Source organism: Elephantulus edwardii, unplaced genomic scaffold (assembly GCF_000299155.1).
Source record: "Elephantulus edwardii isolate Elephantulus edwardi_28Jun2011 unplaced genomic scaffold, EleEdw1.0 scaffold00099, whole genome shotgun sequence".
Classification (NCBI taxonomy): Eukaryota; Metazoa; Chordata; class Mammalia; order Macroscelidea; family Macroscelididae; genus Elephantulus; species Elephantulus edwardii.
In genome coordinates this window covers 7,734,629-7,752,819 of record NW_006399849.1, presented here as the reverse complement: position 1 = coordinate 7,752,819, position 18,191 = coordinate 7,734,629, and the positions used below count along the sequence as shown (strand labels likewise).

Below are 18,191 nucleotides of genomic sequence, written 5' to 3'. Positions count from 1 at the left end.
TGGTTTAATGGTTTGTGGAGCTTACTGTTTTACAGATAATTTCATTTATAGACTTCAGCCTGACTTTAGAGTGTCATTTTAACTTGCTAAGGGCCATTTACTCAGCTCAGCTGTTAGTACCAGGCTAGCATGAGTAGCTCTGGTGGCAGACTTACTCCTTCCTTGGCCATTCTAAGCCTTATCTCTCAAGGGCAGACTCACAGTATTTCCTCTAGCCAACCCACTTAAATGAAAGACCATGATTTTTCCCCCTTTCCAATTTTCACATCTTTTACCACTTGTCCCTGCAAAAACAAATAGCAATAAAGCCAGATTGAAGAGTCAGAAACTGTAATATGTCCTTAAAGCCTCTTTTTAAAACTCACATCTTTTCTAACTATGCATTGATTCTGTTCTTCAGCATTTAAAGATTTGTTTAAACCTTAATTGTAGTGTTTGTGAAAGAATGAGGATCCCCAATATTCAGCAGAGAGCCAGCCATGCTATTTAAATGGTCTTAGTACCTGTCTGCACACAGCTCTCTATGCAGAAGCGCTGCCACCTTCCCTTTCTTTCCATGGGCTCACGTTTATTTGGACTGTGTATCTCCAGGAGGTAGAAAGCAATCAATAGACTACCTTTTTCCCTATGTTTTTGTTAGTTTAGGTGTGATCATTCTGGCAGGAAGGGAGGGATAAGACTCTTCTCATCTACTTTGAGCGTGCCTAATTCCTCTAATGCTTAATTTCCTTTTATTCCACATTGTTGTTTAGGTAGCCTGCTCTCACTCATGGTGACTCCTTGTATGAAAGGATGCAATGCTGCCTGGTGCTGTACCATTTTCTTTGTCATTGTTGCTGCCATTGTGCCTTCTGTCCTCGGAGACTCATCTTCCACCACTGTATCAGACAGCACTCTCTTGTAACCCCCAGAGCCTCCGTAAGCTAATTTACAGAAGTTGATCAGTAGATCACCAGGCCCTTCTGGCCTGTCTTAATATGGGGATCTAGTGTGACTTACTCACTATTAGTGATTCTCTTGATCTTTTAAATACCAACATTTCTGGTACCCGCCCTTTCCCTCCCCCTTACCTTTCCTCCCCCTTACCCATCATTCACTACTCTTTGCTCCCTCTCCCTGCCCCTCTTATTCCTGTCTGTCAATCATCTGCAATTTTTCCTGTGTGTAAACAACTCTCTCTCCCTTTCCCTCTTTGTCTCCCTCTCCCTCTCCGTCTCTCTCTCCCTCCCCCCCATCTTCCCCTCTCCATTTAATCAGCTACACATATTCTGTGCCAGATTGTTAATTTCAATACACATATTGTCTGACATCACTTCATTTCAGGCTGATGTTTCCTCCTCCTATTCTATTACAGAGTTCATTAACTGTCCTACTCTGTACACAACCCATCCCTGCTTTTATAACATCTTGTTTTTATAACAGTTGTCTTATACATTATTTGTCCTTTTGAGACTGAGTTCTTTAACACATCATCATAGTAACATCACGACTTGTTCATGTTGTACAGTGTTTACGAATTTTTAAATGTTTTTCGATGCTGCATAATATTCCATTTGTGAATGTATCACAGTTTCTCTATTCATTCACTTGTTGATGGGCCATTAGGCTTCTTCAGTCTCCTTGCTGTTGTGAATGCTGCAGTAAACATAAGTATGCAGACATCTGTTCATGTGCAGCTCTGATTTCCTTGGGGTATATTTCCCCACAATAGAATAGCTAGGTCAGATGGTATTTCTATTTTCAGCTTTTAGAGGAGATGCCAGACTGCCTTTCATAGTGGCCGTACCACATTACATTCCCAGCAGGAGAGGCGTGAGAGTTCCACTCTCTGCACATCCTCTCCAACTTTTCTGTTTGTTTCTCAACAGCTTTGCTGTTGTTGTTGTTGTTATTGGGTTGAGATGGGATCTCATTGTTTTTATTTGTATTTCTGTAGTAGTTAGTAGTTTTACATGTGTTTCTTGGCCACCTGAATATCCTCTTTTATGAAAAGTCTTTTAATCTCTCCTGCCCATTTTGTAATCGAGTTGCTTATCTTTTTCTAATTGATTCCAATTCTTGGCAGCCTTATGTGTGTAAGGGTATAATAATTTTTCATAGAGTTTTCAGTGGCTAATTTTTCAGAAGGAGATCTCCAAGTCTTTCTTCCAAGGTCCTTCTGGGTGTATCAAAACCATCAACTTTTGCAGAATATTAGTCATTTGTATCCCAAGGCCTTCTAGATGAACAGGAATTCGTCTAGGTCTTAAAAGATTTTCAGCTCAAATGCCTCCACAATATGGCAGGTAATATGAATAAGTAAATAAGTAAAACTGCCACTGGTTAAAATCTAAATCCAAATTTCTTTGCAAATTAACCCCAAATCTAAATATTTTCCCAAAGGGAATGCATGTGCACTCTCATTCCTCTCAAACCAAGAGCCCTTCTCTGTAGTTTCCAGTTTCTAAGTATTAAAATTATGCACATCCAAGAAACACAAGTGTAAACACAAAGGAAACTTTTGGATTAGTTAATGCTAAGAGTCAGAGAGGCTGTGCTCAGTAGTAAAGAGAATGAATGCCCTTCTTAAGTTGACCAGTCATGAAAAGACCAATTAGAGTGTCCCAAACGGTGTTTTAAAATTTTCCTGGGGTATGAAAAGAGAAGTTATTCTCCAAACCAGCATATGAAAATAAAAGGGCCCTTTGTGGAAAGTGTTAGCATGAGATTGGCTGACTGTGGCAAGCTGCAACCAAAATGGCCCCCAACTCATGGAGGCCTTATACCCAGTGAGATGAAATGCTGACCAGCCCTGTGCTATCTCCATGTTTGTTTATGACTGAGGCCACTTTGATCCATAGAATTTGTTTGCTGGTGGCCAGGTCTTTTATCTTTGTCCACTTTATTCTGAAGCACTACTGAAAGCTAGGCAGCCTCAGAGCCACCAGCATCCAAGCCCCCAGTGACAGGCGGCACATGAGGTACATTTGTCTCCCACATGGAAAGTGAGATTTCTACCACAAAACCACCCCTGAAATTAGATTCCCAAACCAAAGGTGACTCATCATGACCCTCTAGGGTAGAGTAAAACTGTCCTAGAGGATCCCCGAGGGGGTAGTCCTTACAGAGGGGATGGTGCTGGCCTAGTGGTAAGTAGGTGAGCTGTCACCCTAAAGGGATGGGTTCTGAGAGCACCAGCTGCTCTACCAGAGAAAGATGGGCAGTGTCCTCCCAGGCAGTTGACTGCTTCTGAAAACTCATAGGGTCAGCTATGAGACGGTTCCCACTCAGGACTAATTAACATCAGCAGCCTCTACAGAAGCAGTGTGCTAGGTCTGTCTCCTATGGAGCAGCCTGTGGTTTCGAACCTCTGATCTCATGGTTAGCAGCTGAGTACCTAACCATTACACCACCAGGGCTCCTTGGAATTGGAGTAAGAGTTACCAGATAATAGATGAATACTGCACAGCAGGCTGTGCAGCTTGGATTTTATTCAGCTGGATTTTACAGGCATGCACACAGCATCACATCAGCAAGGGCAGGCAGCTTCATCCCCTCCTTTTAGACTGCAGGACTGAGTCTGAGCTTCTCCAGATATGAAGAACCGTGGTTTGAGGGTGACAAGCCAAGGAGAAAACTTTCCTAGATTGAGTCAAATCTGTGAAGGTCAGGGTGGCCCACGTGAGTTATCGGAACACAGATGCAACAGGACAAAGTTCCTGTCTGGTCAAACCTGTCTTACGTCAGAGACTCGGAGTTTCAAATACTTGACTCTTTTTCGGCAATGCTTACCTCCAGCAGATAAGCTATTCCTGTTTCTCTGAAGCCTCAGTGTACTTCCTCTGATCCTGCATCAGGCAAGTGGGTCAGATCTTTCCCCGTTCCTCCTCCTCCTGAGGTCTGCCTGCAGGCTGTGGTCCAGCATGGCTCAGCTTGCGTGACAGCTCATCCTGCTGCTCTGAAATCCCTCATTCTGGCCCAAATGTCACTCAGTTGAAAAGTGACCTTTTTTGCAGCCCTGGCTCATCAAGTCCCACTGAAAAGGGAAGGAAAGTTATTGAAAGTGCCAACAGAATCTGCAACTAGATCTTCTCATTTGGGAGCTCAGAATTTTAAGGTTAGACATAGATTTATTTTAAAAAAAAAAAAGGGACATCAGGATGATTCGCTAAAGATTTTAGCAGTTAATATCTTTCCAACAAAATAAACAACAGGATTTTTCTTTCAAAGTGTCATTAAAAAAAAAAAAAAACAAACACAAAAAAAACCCAAAACACAATTAGAGTGTCCCAAATGGTGTTTTAAAATTTTCCTGGGGTATGAAAAGAGAAGTTATTTTCCAAACCAGCATATGAAAACAAAAGGCATTCTGCAATCTGGCATAGCCATTGAGGACTTGGAATGAATGGAAATGGTGGCTAAATGGTCAATATTAGCATTGCCGTTAGACCCCTAACACAGAACAGTCTCAAGTGGAACAGTCTCTCATGGGGTGCTTTGACATTTCAGTGCTCTTCAAGCGCCAGAGTGACAGCTGGCAGCAGGCAGCCTGCCACCTCAGTGAGCATTTTCCATATAAAGGCCTTGCTTGCTGCTCTGTGTGTGTGTCGGTCTGAAAAGGTGCCAGACTTTTCTGAGGCTTCAGCTCTACCTGGGCCTTCTGGGAGGAGATAGAGAGAGACATGCCAAGAAGCCAGCTTCAAGTTCTTCATGTTCACCTACAACAGTTACCTACAGATAACTAGTTGATTCTGATTCATAGCAACCCTATAGGACATAATGGGATGATCCATAGGGTCCCAGGAGCTCTAGGGGGGCTAGTAGTGGCAAGTAGCTGAGCTGTAATCCCCAAGGCACACAGTTCAAATCCACCAGCTTCTCTGTGGGGAAAGGTTGGCCAGTTTCCTCCCATGTGATTAACTCTGAAAACCTGCTGGAGGGTCAGCTATGGGTCCATTCTGACTTGACAGTATACCACCACCACCACAACAACAACCACGTAGGGTCCCAAGGTTATTGACCTTTGTAGACACAGACTGTCTCATTTTTTTCACTTGTATTAACTGGTGGGCTTGAACCAACGACCTTTCAGTTAGCTGTTTTTACCTATGGCACGGCTTCTTCTTGTTGTGTACCGTCTAGTCGGAACTGACCCACAGCTGACTCTCCAGCAGGTTTTTAGAGACAGTTCATCGCACAAGAGGAGATTGCCCTTTCTTCTTCCATGGGGCAGCTGGTGAGTTTAAACCACACGCCTTACGGATTGCAGTGCAGCTTTTTACCACAAGGCCACCAGAGCTAGGATTCCTTCATGGTCATCAGAGTGTTTTAGAACCTAATTCCCAATAAGCAGCTGTTTTCTCTTCTGCTCTATTGCAAAGCAAAAAGAATTCAATTTAACACTGGTCTTGAAAGTCATGAGGAGACAGACCCCTTTTGGCACAGGAATCTGTGAATCATGGGAATGGTATCACCATTAACAGAAAAGGGCAGTATACATTCTCATTCATTTCAGGCAATGATTCCTATTTGTTTCACTTCTTAAAACAGCTTTGTCAAGATATAAAAGGAGTGCTGGTGGCATGGTGGTTAAGCATTTGGCTGCTGACTACAACCAAACACCCCTTGTGTTGTCAGTTCCGTAAGTCTGGATTAGGAGTCTGCTGGTGGCACAAATGGTTAATGAGTTTGGCTGCTAATGGAAAGGATGGCAGTTCAAGTCCACCCAGAAGAGCCTTGGAAGAAAAATGTAGTGATGTACTTCCAAAAATTCACCCATTAAAATCCCTGTGGAGCTCCGTTCTGCTCTGATGCATATAGGGTTGCTATGAAGCAGATTCAACTCAAGGGCAAATGGTTTTGTGTCTGGGGTGGAGGTTAGATGCTTTCACAAGCTTTAGGTGATTTTAAAAGCACGGGGACTGCGATAATATGAAGTCAGGATGGAGGATCACATCTGCTGGGCACCACCGTGAAATCTGATTTGCAGTGCCTTGCCCTTCTATCCATTCAATCATATGAAGAAGTCAGTATGAAAAGGATGAAGAATTGCATTTTTATGTTCTCCCTTTTTTCTCAGCATTATTGTTGTTGTTAAGTGCCCTGGAGCCAAATATGACCCAGAGCGACCCTATGAACAAAAGACCTGAACCCTGTTCTATAACTATCATCACTTCTCTATGTTCATAGAGTTTACAGAAGCATGTGGTTTCGGAGGTAGATGCCACTCCTGCTTCCAAACTTGAATCAATCTGGGAGCTACACCAAACACTGTCCATGATGGTTAACCATTATGGTGTTTAGCACACCAATGGCACAGCGTTCAGCATCACAGCAACCACAAGTTATTTCAGTACAGCAAATAGACAGTCCACTGCTGTACCACTTAGAAGAATTTTCATTCCAAAATCAATTAACACTAGGCCTGGGGACCACAGTTCCTGAGAGCCCTACTGACTTTTTTTAAAAATTTCCATTCATTCATTCATTCATTGTTGCACTTTTCTCCCTGCCCTCCCCCCACACACACACACACTCTTCTCTTTGAAAAGTAAAGGAAAAATTATTTCATTGTTTTCCAATCCCTCCCCCTTGGTCCACTCCACTCTGCACTATGCTGCCTTCATTCTAGACTCCTGTCATGACAGTAATACCTAATCACATAGCCCTTTTAAACAGTTTTCTCCCTCATCTGTTTCAATGCAGTATACATCATTTATCCCATCTTTCTCATCTCTCCCCAACCTCAATGTCAGTCCTGTTTTATAACAGTGGCACACTGTGCACACCCATATTTATCATGGCTTTGTTCACAATAGCAAGGAGTTGGAAACAACCTAAGTGCCCATAAACGAATGGATAGAGAAGTTATAGTATATTCACGCAATGGAATAATACACTACATTGAAAAACAAGGAACTCATGCAATATTATTCAAAATGGGTGACTCTGCAGGACATTATGCTGAGTGAAATATCTCAGTCACAAAAGGACAAATACTGAATAGGGCCCTACTGACTTTTAAATGCAAGACATGCCCATAATGTGCTGGTTGATTCCAGCCCACAGCTCTTTGTTGGCTAAATCTGGCAAATCCAATCAGCTGACCCCTATTTGTGGACCAAAAAAAACAGACAATAAAAACCCCCACAAATGTTCTCTACCCAACCCACATCAAGACGTGTTCCTCAGCATAGCCAACATATTTTTCCGTAAGAAATCTTTCTCAAGTGTCTATATTGACCCTCAGTATCAAATGAAATTGACGTACATACTGAAATAGGGATAAGGGAGCCTGTAATTTCTTTGGGAGGGAGCAGGAGTGGTCCTTCCAAGGTCAGGCATGACAATACCTAAGACATGGGCAAGCACAGTGGAAACTCAAGACTCACTCATCTCAAGAACATTGTTGTCAACAGCAGCAAGTTGATAAAAAGGCAATGGTGTCACTCTGGAGACTAAGGTGGCCTGATACAGGCCATGGTCTTTGCAATCAGTTGTTACACGTCAGAGAGCTGGACAATGACTAGGGAAGATAGAAGAAGAATTGATGCCTTTGAGCTGTGGTGCTGGAGAAGAGTATTGAATGTATTCTGGACTGCCAAGAAAACAGATTCATCCTAGAGAGGGTTAAACCAGGCTGCTCCTTGAAGGCAAAGATTCTGAGGCTTCGTCTGACATACTTTGGACATGTTGTAAGGAGGAACCAGTCCTTGGAGAGGAACATCATTCTTAGAAGGGTGGAGGGACAGCACAGCAGGGGAAGAGCCTCTCTGACATGGATTGATTCAGTGACTTGAGTAATCGGGGTGAATGTGTTGGAGACAGTGAGATTGATAGAGGAAAGAACAGGGTTTAGGGCTGTTGTACATAGGGTCTCTATGAGTCGCAAGCAACTCGATGGCACATAACAACAACAACAAGGGAAGCAGGAGAAAGGATGATTATTAGTTCAAAACTCCCATTTACTCAGTAAGCCATATATGTACATCAACATTATTAATATTAGATGATGTGGTGTGAGGAGCAGGTTTCTGAAGCTGGACACTAAATCAGTAACCTATTTTTGTCAGACTTCACTGTTGGCTTGCTGTGTAACCTCGGGCAATCTTGCTTGATCACACTTTGCTGCCAAAGAAATTGCAAGCAGTCGTCAAATTTTCTTTTTAAGAAGAAAGTGGCTCTTAACCATCACTGATGGACTGCTGGCTCCCCCCACTGTCCATGTAGGCAGATGCCAGGTGAATGATTTCTGAAAACTAGTTGGTGTTTCTGTACCAAAGATCAAAACCACTTGGAGTTGATTCCTACTCACAGCAGCCCTATAGGACAGAGTCTAGCTACTCACATGGGCCCCGAAACTGTAAACCTTTATGGAAGCAAGCTGGCTCTTCTCATCTCTCTCTAGTGGAAGGAATGGTTCTAATATGTTTTCTCATTTCCACTACAAAATATTGTAAAATAAGTAATACAAATGACATAAAATTTTAAATGAAGATTAAAAACCTTAACTTGCTCCTGACTTAAAGCCAGGTAAGTGTTGATAATGGTGTTGGATTCCTCAATCTCCTGATATTCCATTCTTCCCACTGTTCTAGCACTTCCTTCTTTAGCTCTTTGGTGTACATGGAGTCCTCTCATAATGTGGTTTTATATTTTTCCTTATAGCCATGTCTTTCTGGGGTGCCAGACTAACATTGCATAACTGGGCTCAATAACTCAGAGGATTAGGGAAAGTTTGGAGGACTTCAGGTTCACTAGTGTCACAGGGTGTCACATTTGGCAAAGGCTTGCGTGGATTACCATCTTTTTCATAGTGGCTACTTCATATCTTATCTCCTTCACATTGTTCAATAGCTTTACAAATCACATTAGCCAGTAAAAGATGCATTAGAAGAAGAGAGGAGTGAATCAAACCTGTCAATGAAATCTTTGCATCAAATTGTGAGGTGTTTGCTTTGTTTGAAATTAAGTCTTATCTGGGAATCATCTTCAGGGGGTATTTGGTTATCTTGTGACAGAAGCAATGTCCCATTAGCACAAGTAATTAAGACATCTTGTTTGTTGCCACCAAGATACTGACCCTATGAACAACATATCTGAACCATGTCCTATCTGGTGCCATTCGCATCGTCTCTTACACACTTGAGCCCATTTTGCAGTCTCTGTGTTGATCCATCTCATTGGGGTCTTCCTTTCTTTTGTTTCCAGTAAGAAGACTGACTTACCATCTTAGCATCAAAGAATATTGCTCAGGTCCATACTTGCCCTCCTTAAAATAAAATAAAATCTGACCAAAGAGGTGAGAACTGAATGATCTAGCCTTATAGATGTGCAAACATTAGAAAAGAGAGGTGTGTTAACACCCAATGGTGTTATCTATAGAAAGAAATGTAGAATATGGAAGCACTGTAAAAAAGTGAAAAAGAAATATATGGTAAAGGTGGAAGGAAATATACTCAGGTATTTTCTAGAATTCGACTCTCCTGATGGTTCTTCAACCCAAATCTGAAGTTATGCCCTTAGATGTTAACAATGGAATACACAAGAGTTGATGTACTTCAAGCTCAGATGCAGTCATTCCACCAGATTGTGTGAGAACTAAGTTCAAACTTTAGCTCATGAGGAATGTGTTTGGTAGCCGTTAAGAAAATAAGTATCTCTGGGCTATCCGTGATTCTGACACGGATGCAAAATATTAGCCTGTTCTTTCTCCTTTGGCCTCAGGAGCTGCAATGAAATCCCATGATTTAATTGCTCCAAATCCACATGGCTCTTCTGAGATAGGACCAGATGCAACCAGAAGGATTTATAGACTGTAACACTCAGAATGGATTAGGAAAGCATTTCTGTGTTCTGCCCAGCACATCCTAAATCAATGGCCCTTGAATGGACCAGCGCAATCTCTGGCTTGTCTAGTGGGGAGGTTGTCATGGCAACTGACTGGCAAGCTCAGACGATGGAATGTGAATGCAAACAATGGAGCGAAGCGATTGTGTACAGAGTAACATACAGAGAGAGAGCTGCTTCTATCCAGGCAAAATGATGCATCAGTAAAAAAAATGTGAAACGGTCTTTACATTTTTGTACCTTCTTGCAACTCTGGAAACTCACTTGGAATGTATTAAGTGTCCCTTCCCAGGTGTTCAAAAAGAGTTGCTACAAATAAAGATAAGAAGGTGGGGGCACACAGGGGATCAGCGCGAGTAGAAGTGCGAACATACAGAAAATTTCAGAGGGCTGTGAGGCTTACTCTGAAAATACCCTAATGGAGTAAGTACGCCTAAGAGAAAGCCTGTAATTCATTAGCGCCACCTTGTGTTTGGTGAAAATAAGCTCTCTCCTTTATGTATGCAAATACTTGACCTTAGAAAGAACTGCTTCGCAGGGTAGTCAAGGCTGTGAGCTTTTCAGATCCGAAATCCTGGTCTGTCTTCTGACACATTTCTAACTGGGTTAGAATCATTTACTTCAGGCTACTAATTGAGCACTTACCCATTGCACCACCCAAGGCGCCTCTCCTGTCTTCTTGTTATTATGTGCCTTCCAGTTGACCAAGATCCATAACCACCCTATGAATAACAGATCACAACCTTGTCCTGTCTTGCACCATCCTCATGACCTCTGCCAAGTTCAAGCCTATTGTTACAGTTACTGTGTCAATCCATCTACTTGAAGATCTGCCTCTCTTTCCCTGGCTCTCTAATTTCCCCAGCATGATGTCTTTTTCCCAAGAACTGGCCCCTCCTAACAGTATGCTCAGAATATGAGAAATAAAGTTCCACCATCCTTGCCTCCAAGAAGCACTCTGGTTTCACTTTCTCCAAGACAGATTTGTTTGTTATTTTAGTATTCTGGGAGGTATTAAATTCTCTTCACCAACACCACAATTCAGAGGCATCAGTTTTTCTTTGGTCTTCCTCATTGATTGTCAGATGTATAGAAAACACCTGAAAATACCATGGCTTGGGTCAGAAACAACCTTGCCTCTAAACAGATACTGATTTTTTTTTTATCACTTTAAAGAGGTCCTTGCAAACAGATTTTCCCAAAGCAACACACTTCTTATCTTGTTAGACAAGAAATATTTACTAAAAGCTCACTTTCAAACTCATTGCTGGGCAGTGGCAGGCACAGATTGAAAAAGTTAGAGCTGGAATATTTTGGAGTTTGTTAATCCCTTTTGCAGTAGAAATACATATATGTGAGTTTTCTTTTGTATTAGCCAATTCTTTTTGGTAAAAAAATGAAAGAAAGAAATACATTGAGGTTTCTAGTACCAAAGCTTATCAGAAAAATGAAGATCAACACTGTTGATAGAATCTGGTAATTGGAATGAAGAAACTGCCAAATAACCGTGCTAGAAAGGATTTTAGAGACTACATGGTGAGCTGAAGAGCTCTGATGGTTCAGTGGTAACAAATTATGCAGCCAGCACAAAGGCAGGCAGTTCAAACCCACCAGCAACCCCGTAGAAAAAAGATGGGCAATCTCCACCATTCTTAGTTACTCTATCTGAAAAGGAATCTGCTCATGTTTCTCTTGTGAAGCCACTGGTAGAATTGAACTACCAGAGCAAGTAGCTGTTTTGCAGCTTTTAGTTAGAACCCATTCCTAGTTAACCCTCCAGTGAATTTTCAGAGGCTGTGAATCACATGAGAGTAGCCTGCCCATCTTTCTAACACAGAGCAACTGGTAGATCCCGACCACCTGCCTTTGGGTTGACAGTGCCTCGCCTTTCTACTGGGGCACCAACGCTCAGTCAGTAGCTGCTGCTGTTGTATATCATAGAGCCAGAGCCGACACAGAGCTGACCTTCCAGTGGTTTTCAGAAGTAGTTAAAGGAACTGGAGGAGATTATCAGCCTCTTGCCGAGCAGGTGGTGGACTCACACCATGTGTTTTGGGGATTATAGTGCAGCCTTTTCCACTAGGCTACCAGAGCTCCCTCAGAGTGAGGAGAGAGAAATAAAATTTGATTCCACTTAATAACTCTTGGTTTTAATTCCTAGGGAACCTGATGGTAGCATTTCATTCACCTAGTGAGTAGGAGTTGGTTCTAATCCACCAGCTGCCCCTCCGAGAAAGATGGGACGTCTCCTCCTGTTTGATTACTGCCTCTAAAAACCCGCTGTAGGGTCAGTGGTCAGCCGGTTCCAACTCAGAGGCAATGAGTTGGGTTACCCACCTCTCACTTTTAACCCGAAACTAATGCCACCCACCTCTCCGTGCTGTCCCACTATCCACCATCATCATCAAAACCCATAAAGGCTCATTTCCTTTGGGCACAACTCTGTAATAACCCAGCTGTGTTTCTGTGTGTTCCCTCCAGGGTTTGAGTTCTTTGAAACAAGTGCCAAGGATAACATAAACGTCAAGCAAACATTTGAGCGCCTGGTGGATATCATCTGCGACAAGATGTCAGAGAGCTTGGAGACCGACCCGGCCATCACCGCCGCAAAGCAGAGCACAAGACTCAAGGAAACCCCGCCTCCGCCGCAGCCCAACTGTGGCTGCTAACGTCCCACGCGCAGCTCCAGGGCGCCTACTGGCCGACACGCAGCGTTTCGAAGTGGTCGATTAGCCTTCATTTATACTGCCTAATAATTATTTGGGGGAAATCTTTGATGTTGATGCCTCATAAATGCATCCAATTCCTGAGAGATTTCCTGTGTTCCTATGTGGCGAATATGTGATCTTAAATTTAAGGACTATCCATCTATAAACATCTGGTATTTGCATGTGAATAGTTATTTATTTGTCTTCTAGGCTCACCCCCCCCCTTTCTTTCAAAATTCCTTTTCAGTCAAGCTACTGCTGTGACCTCAGATGATAATTTTACAGCTGATTTTTTGTGCCACGGACTTAAATTGTGCCCTTCACTTGTAGAGATGACCGAGAAAGTGTGTGTATGTGCGTGTGCATAAGCATACATACATAATATGTGTACACACACTAGCGGAGAGATCTCAGGAGACTTCATTTGCTTCACTTTGAACTGAAATCAAGTGGAAATACTACTCATAATCAGGGAGGCTGTCATGGGGCCAGTTAGTTACTGTTCAGGAAATGTGTCTGTTGTTCACTGTTATTAATATCTGAGGAGACCATTGACCACAGGTAAATGGAAATACTGTTTTGAAGGCCCTTGAAAATTTCCTAAGGTATTAATATCCACATGGCTTGAACTAGAATGGAACACAGCTTTTGTGTACATGTTTAAATAAGCAAGTGCTCTGACCCAGGATGGCTGTTTCCACTGACTGGCTAATGCTCTAAGTGTCGGTAAAGCTAAACAGAATGAAGAATCACTGGGTGATGCATATGACAGATGTGCTTAGCTGCTAGCTTAAAGGTTGGCAATCCCAGACACTCAGAGGTGCCTCAGGAGAAAGTCCTGGTGATCTACTCCCCGAAAACCAGTCATTGGAAACCCCGTGTTGCAGAGTTCTACCCTCACACACATGAGAAAGTGTTGGCTCTATGGCCATTGGTTGGTTAGTCAATTGGAACAAACTGACACTTACTTGCTAAATGCCTATTATGCAACAGACTAATACCCTAAGGAGGGTATTAGTAGCTGTAGAACCTGAAGGCCTAGATTAATGATTTGCTTTTCATCACACATGTCAAAACCATAACCCTGGCCAATGAGTTGGAATGATCTCCATCTTTTGAAATAGAAGTTGTGTGTTGAAGTTTCCTAGGAGTCCTCTCACCATAAGATATGGATTTATTTCTCTAGCTTTTGCCTCCAATCCAAAATACAGCTCAATTCTCTTACCTAATTAGAAGTTATTTAAACCCTCGATCCTTGGGTCCCAGGTTGAGGCAAAGACTTTTTTTCAGTGAAAGTGTTATAATTCCAAAGAGCATCTCTCTTAGTTTAACCTTTAAACATGCTATGAGACTCTGAGAATACGCTTTGGAAGTGAGGGTTACAGAAACAGTATTCCACAAGCAAGTGGGAGGAAAAGAATTAAAAATGGCAGATAAGTTATTACAGTTTTCCTGAAGGCTAGTTATGGATAACAAGTAAATCCCACGAGCTGTGCTGTGTCCTGGAGGTCCATTTGGCTTTGGTATCATTGTGGATCATTATTTACAGTGTCAGAAACTATTTGGTGGGTTTGGGAGAACTGTTAAATGTCAAAGGAGAGACCCTACCCATGAAAATGTCTAGTGCAACATACTGGGCAAGGATATTATCAGGAAGCATACATAAGTCTAAAGATATATCTATAGTACCAGCCATCCCTCCATATCTTTCAGGGAGGGAAGTCTATCCCTTCAAGGATGTAACTTTGTAGTAAATCTGTCATTACTATTTTACCCTCAAGAAAAAAAATAAATAAATACCAACAAGTCAGAGAACTAATAAACCGTTAACTCTTCTTAAACCCTAACTCATGGAAACTCAACATACAACAGAAGGGAATGTTACCTCAGTGTGCACCATCCCATAATCTATTATAGGTGGGACCATTATGTATGATCCATATGGTTTTCATTATTGATTTTCATAAGTGGATCACTAAGCCTTTCTTCCATTTTTACCACTGGCTAAATGCAAACTTCCAGTGTTTTAGTTAACAGCCAAATATTTTAACCATTACACCACCCGGGAACTGCTATTACTAAGTTGTTGCTTTGGGATGTTTTAATCATATGGAGGGGGTGTTTCTCACTTTTTGTTTGTTTCTTTATTTGTTTGTTTGTTTGTTTAAGATCCTATTTTTAAGCTACAAATTTCACTATTTGACTCTACTAATTGATAATAAATTTCTACTTTGGCAACCTGCAAAGCAAACCTGAGACTTTAGTGAAGACAGGAAAACATCAATGTTTTATTAGGTTTTTAATTAGGCAATCAGCTTCAAGAATCATAGAAATTAGCATGAGAGGGAAGAAGAGAGTTGTAGAGCAGATTTTTTAAAAAAAACAAACACAAAACTACAGTAGTGTGCTGGTGTTAAACATGCCAAAGTTTAGTATTTTATTCCAGCCTGGGAAACATGATGCAGACAGTAAGTCCTTAGCAAGGAATATCCATTACTTTCTATTGCCCACAGGTCTTTGAAAATTAAGCCTTCCTGGTTAGTTCTCTGCCCTGGAGCTCTCAATCTGCTGTAAAGTCTGTTCCAGGAATCTGAATGAGAAATGTACAGAGAAGAGTGTCACAAAACTTCACGGAGGCACACCTGTTTTCCTTCTCTAGCACAACCAAGGAATGATGCTTAGCTCCGCCCCAATCATGTTAGAGATCTTGAATTTAAAATCCAATTTGGCAGTGGGTGAATATGCCTAGTGAACATGGAAAGTAAATTCGTTTCTGTTGACATTAACTGTTAGTTCTTATCATTCATAGCACTGGGACATAGTTCATCAGGAGTTGTCTTGCTAAACCAAAGTCTGTGCCTCTCTGGTGATTTGAACCCACCACCAGCAAATCCATCTGAAGCTCCCAGGGAGAAGGCTAGGTAATTCCCTCCCATGCAATTTACAACCCCAGAAACCCAAGGGGGTTAGCTAGTATTCATTCAGTGGAGACTCTACAGCAATGAATATTAAGTCAGTCCCCAAATTTTGGGCCAGTACATCAATAGGCACTGTACCTAAATCTTCTCCATCTACTGCAACAAGATAAATCCCCACAAGCCATTTATCAGCAACCACTCCACATTTGCAGTTAAAGAGCAAGATGCCTGAGATAGTAAGAAGTTGTATTAGTTCCTAAATTCTTGGCGTTCACTCCTGCTTGTCTTGAGGACGTTAGTATTTGGAGTGTGGATTTCTCTTGCCCCGTCTCCTCAGCATCACCCTCTAATGGCTTGTTAGGAAGGAACTTTGGTTTGTTTTGAACAGGTGGTTCAAAGAGCTGTAATGTTGGGATAATGCTTTCCCCTCCTCATTTGCTGGAGACGCCAAGATAAAAAGAATCTAAATCACCAGCCTCAGACTCGATCATCATTTTTATTTTGGGGGCAATTAGAAGGGATCTGCATGTGCAGAGTGTGTCTTAAGTTTTCAGATGACAATTTCAAAAGTTAGCATCATATCTATGGGCTGTTAAGACACTTAAGATGCTTAATACCTCTTGCTTGGAGGTAATGAATCAGGTCCTTGTGGCTATTTCTGCTGAATTGTTTAGTGAGCTTATAGAGACTGAGAGAACCAGAGGATTTTTTAGCTAGTAGCCTAGTCAGTCAGGGATAAGATTTTTATGTGGCAAAGGAACTATGACTATCCTTTTCGTTGTAAAAAAAAAAAAAGAACTATCACATTGTTATGATAAAAGTGACAGAGAATTTCTAAAAACTTAGAACCCAAATGACAAAAGATAGAGATGAAATACTTCATTCACTGACTTAACTCTTGACCTAGATCAATTACAGTCTTTATGTTTAGCATATGGGTTACTTTTGGGGGAAGCAGGTTCATTTCTTTCTAACCACATCTATGCTGAGAACAGACTTTCAGGTATACAGTGTGTTTGGTTTGTTTTTGCTATTTACGTAGATTCAGCCTGCTATTAACTGAATTTCCATGAAGCAGCATTAATGCTGGAGTGAGTGTGAGCTTTGCTAATCAGTGGTTCGTTGTGACGTTCTCTTAGTGCATGGTGAGGATGTTTGATGTCAGTCACGTGGCATTTGTGGGACTATATTAAAAATGTCTACCAAGATGAGGTAGCTGCTGCATGTGAAAAACTGTGATAGAAATCTTGTATTAAAGTCATAACTATATTCCTTCTAGACCAAAAAAGTTACTCCTTCTGTGTTTGTTAATAAGGTCCCTAGCATCACTGGGATGTTTAATCAGGTAGTCTTGGAACTGCATTCTTGAGAGCTGGCCTGTCTTTTCTAAAGACTCTGTTTTCTCCATGTTACAGTGTATGGCTGGTGACTGGCACTCTTTGTTCTCTGGCTGTAGACTCTGTGTGCAAAGTCAGGGTGTGCAGGAGCTACTAGGTCCGTGTGGTCTTTCTAACCACCCTGGAAGACCCTGGCTCTACAGCTCTGCTGAGCGCTGCCTAGCACACACTGCCTGTGCTTTTATTTAATTTACAAGTTAAATGGTAAAGCCTCATGTGCTAAACCATTTCAGTATTTAGTCAGGGTTGTTTTGGTTTTAATTTTTTGTGGATTTTTTTAAGAGTTCTTTAATTTTAACTGAATTTTTGACCAAAGGCATCATCTTGCTTTACATCCCAGAACGAGTTTAGACAAATCGAGTGCACGATGAAATTTGTGACCAGAAAAATGGGCCCTTGGCCTTTCATTTCATTGCAATGACTGTAAATTCTAGAAAAATACATTATCCCCTAAGGGACCAAAAACCGGACTGGGGAATTTATCTAAAATGTTTTTGCCTACTATTATTAGTGCCTCTAGATAAAAGCAGTTATGTTTTTTATAAAAAAAAATTTTACAGTACATGGTTCGAATCCACCAGATGCTCTGCTGGAGAAGGAGGGGCAATCTCCTCCTGTGCCAGTCAGATCCGATTTGACGGCACACACACACACACACACACACACACACACACACAAAATTTTAAAAATAAATTTTAAAAAATTACAGAAAGTTTGGCATGCTAGTAAAAAATTATTTTCCTTTATAAAATAATAATGATATGAGTGTTACTATGATTACAATATTCACCTAGGACCAAACCCGTAGTGCTACCTTGCAAGCACACATACACTCATATAGAGATTTTGATTTTTTTTTTTAATTAGGGGACAGAACATATATGGTGCTTTCAGAGAGTTAGAGAGAAGGGAGTTTTTGTTATGTTCAAACTGCAACACATCTAACTTAAAGGGGTGCATGAAACAGAATCTCCCCATTGATTTGATCTGATTAGTCTGTGTGCCGGTGCACATAATTCATTCTCATTAAAAGACAGAAAAGACATTCTACAAACATTCTAGACATCAGAAATGCATTTAATCGAACCTCAGTCAAGGCTTGCCACAGTGACATCACGCCATCCAGTCAGGGGGCATATTGCACCTTCTGTTTGTGATTCTCTTTTCTGCTTCTTGATTATTGATATTTTTTTAACCATGCTAGTTTTTTTAAAGCACTATCTTCACAGAATGACAGGACCAAGAATAAAGAAAATGGCTTAAGTGTCACTGTTTACCTCCTATCAGTAACAATTATTAGTGGAGATTCAACTAGTCATCACTGTCTAAGCGGGGGCTTG

At 41.5% G+C, this 18,191-nt stretch overlaps 1 protein-coding gene across 1 annotated transcript in view; it reads left to right on the top strand.

The window, feature by feature from the left end:
• RAB3C (RAB3C, member RAS oncogene family) overlaps window positions 1-12,718 on the top strand; it is a 403,278-nt gene extending 390,560 nt beyond the window's left edge. Inside the window, exon 4 of the mRNA XM_006891522.1 lies at window positions 12,310-12,718. Within this exon, the coding sequence (XP_006891584.1) occupies window positions 12,310-12,497 (188 nt within the window). The 3' untranslated portion in view covers window positions 12,498-12,718. The remainder of the gene's footprint in view (window positions 1-12,309) is intronic.
• The last annotated feature ends 5,473 nt before the right edge of the window (window positions 12,719-18,191 follow it).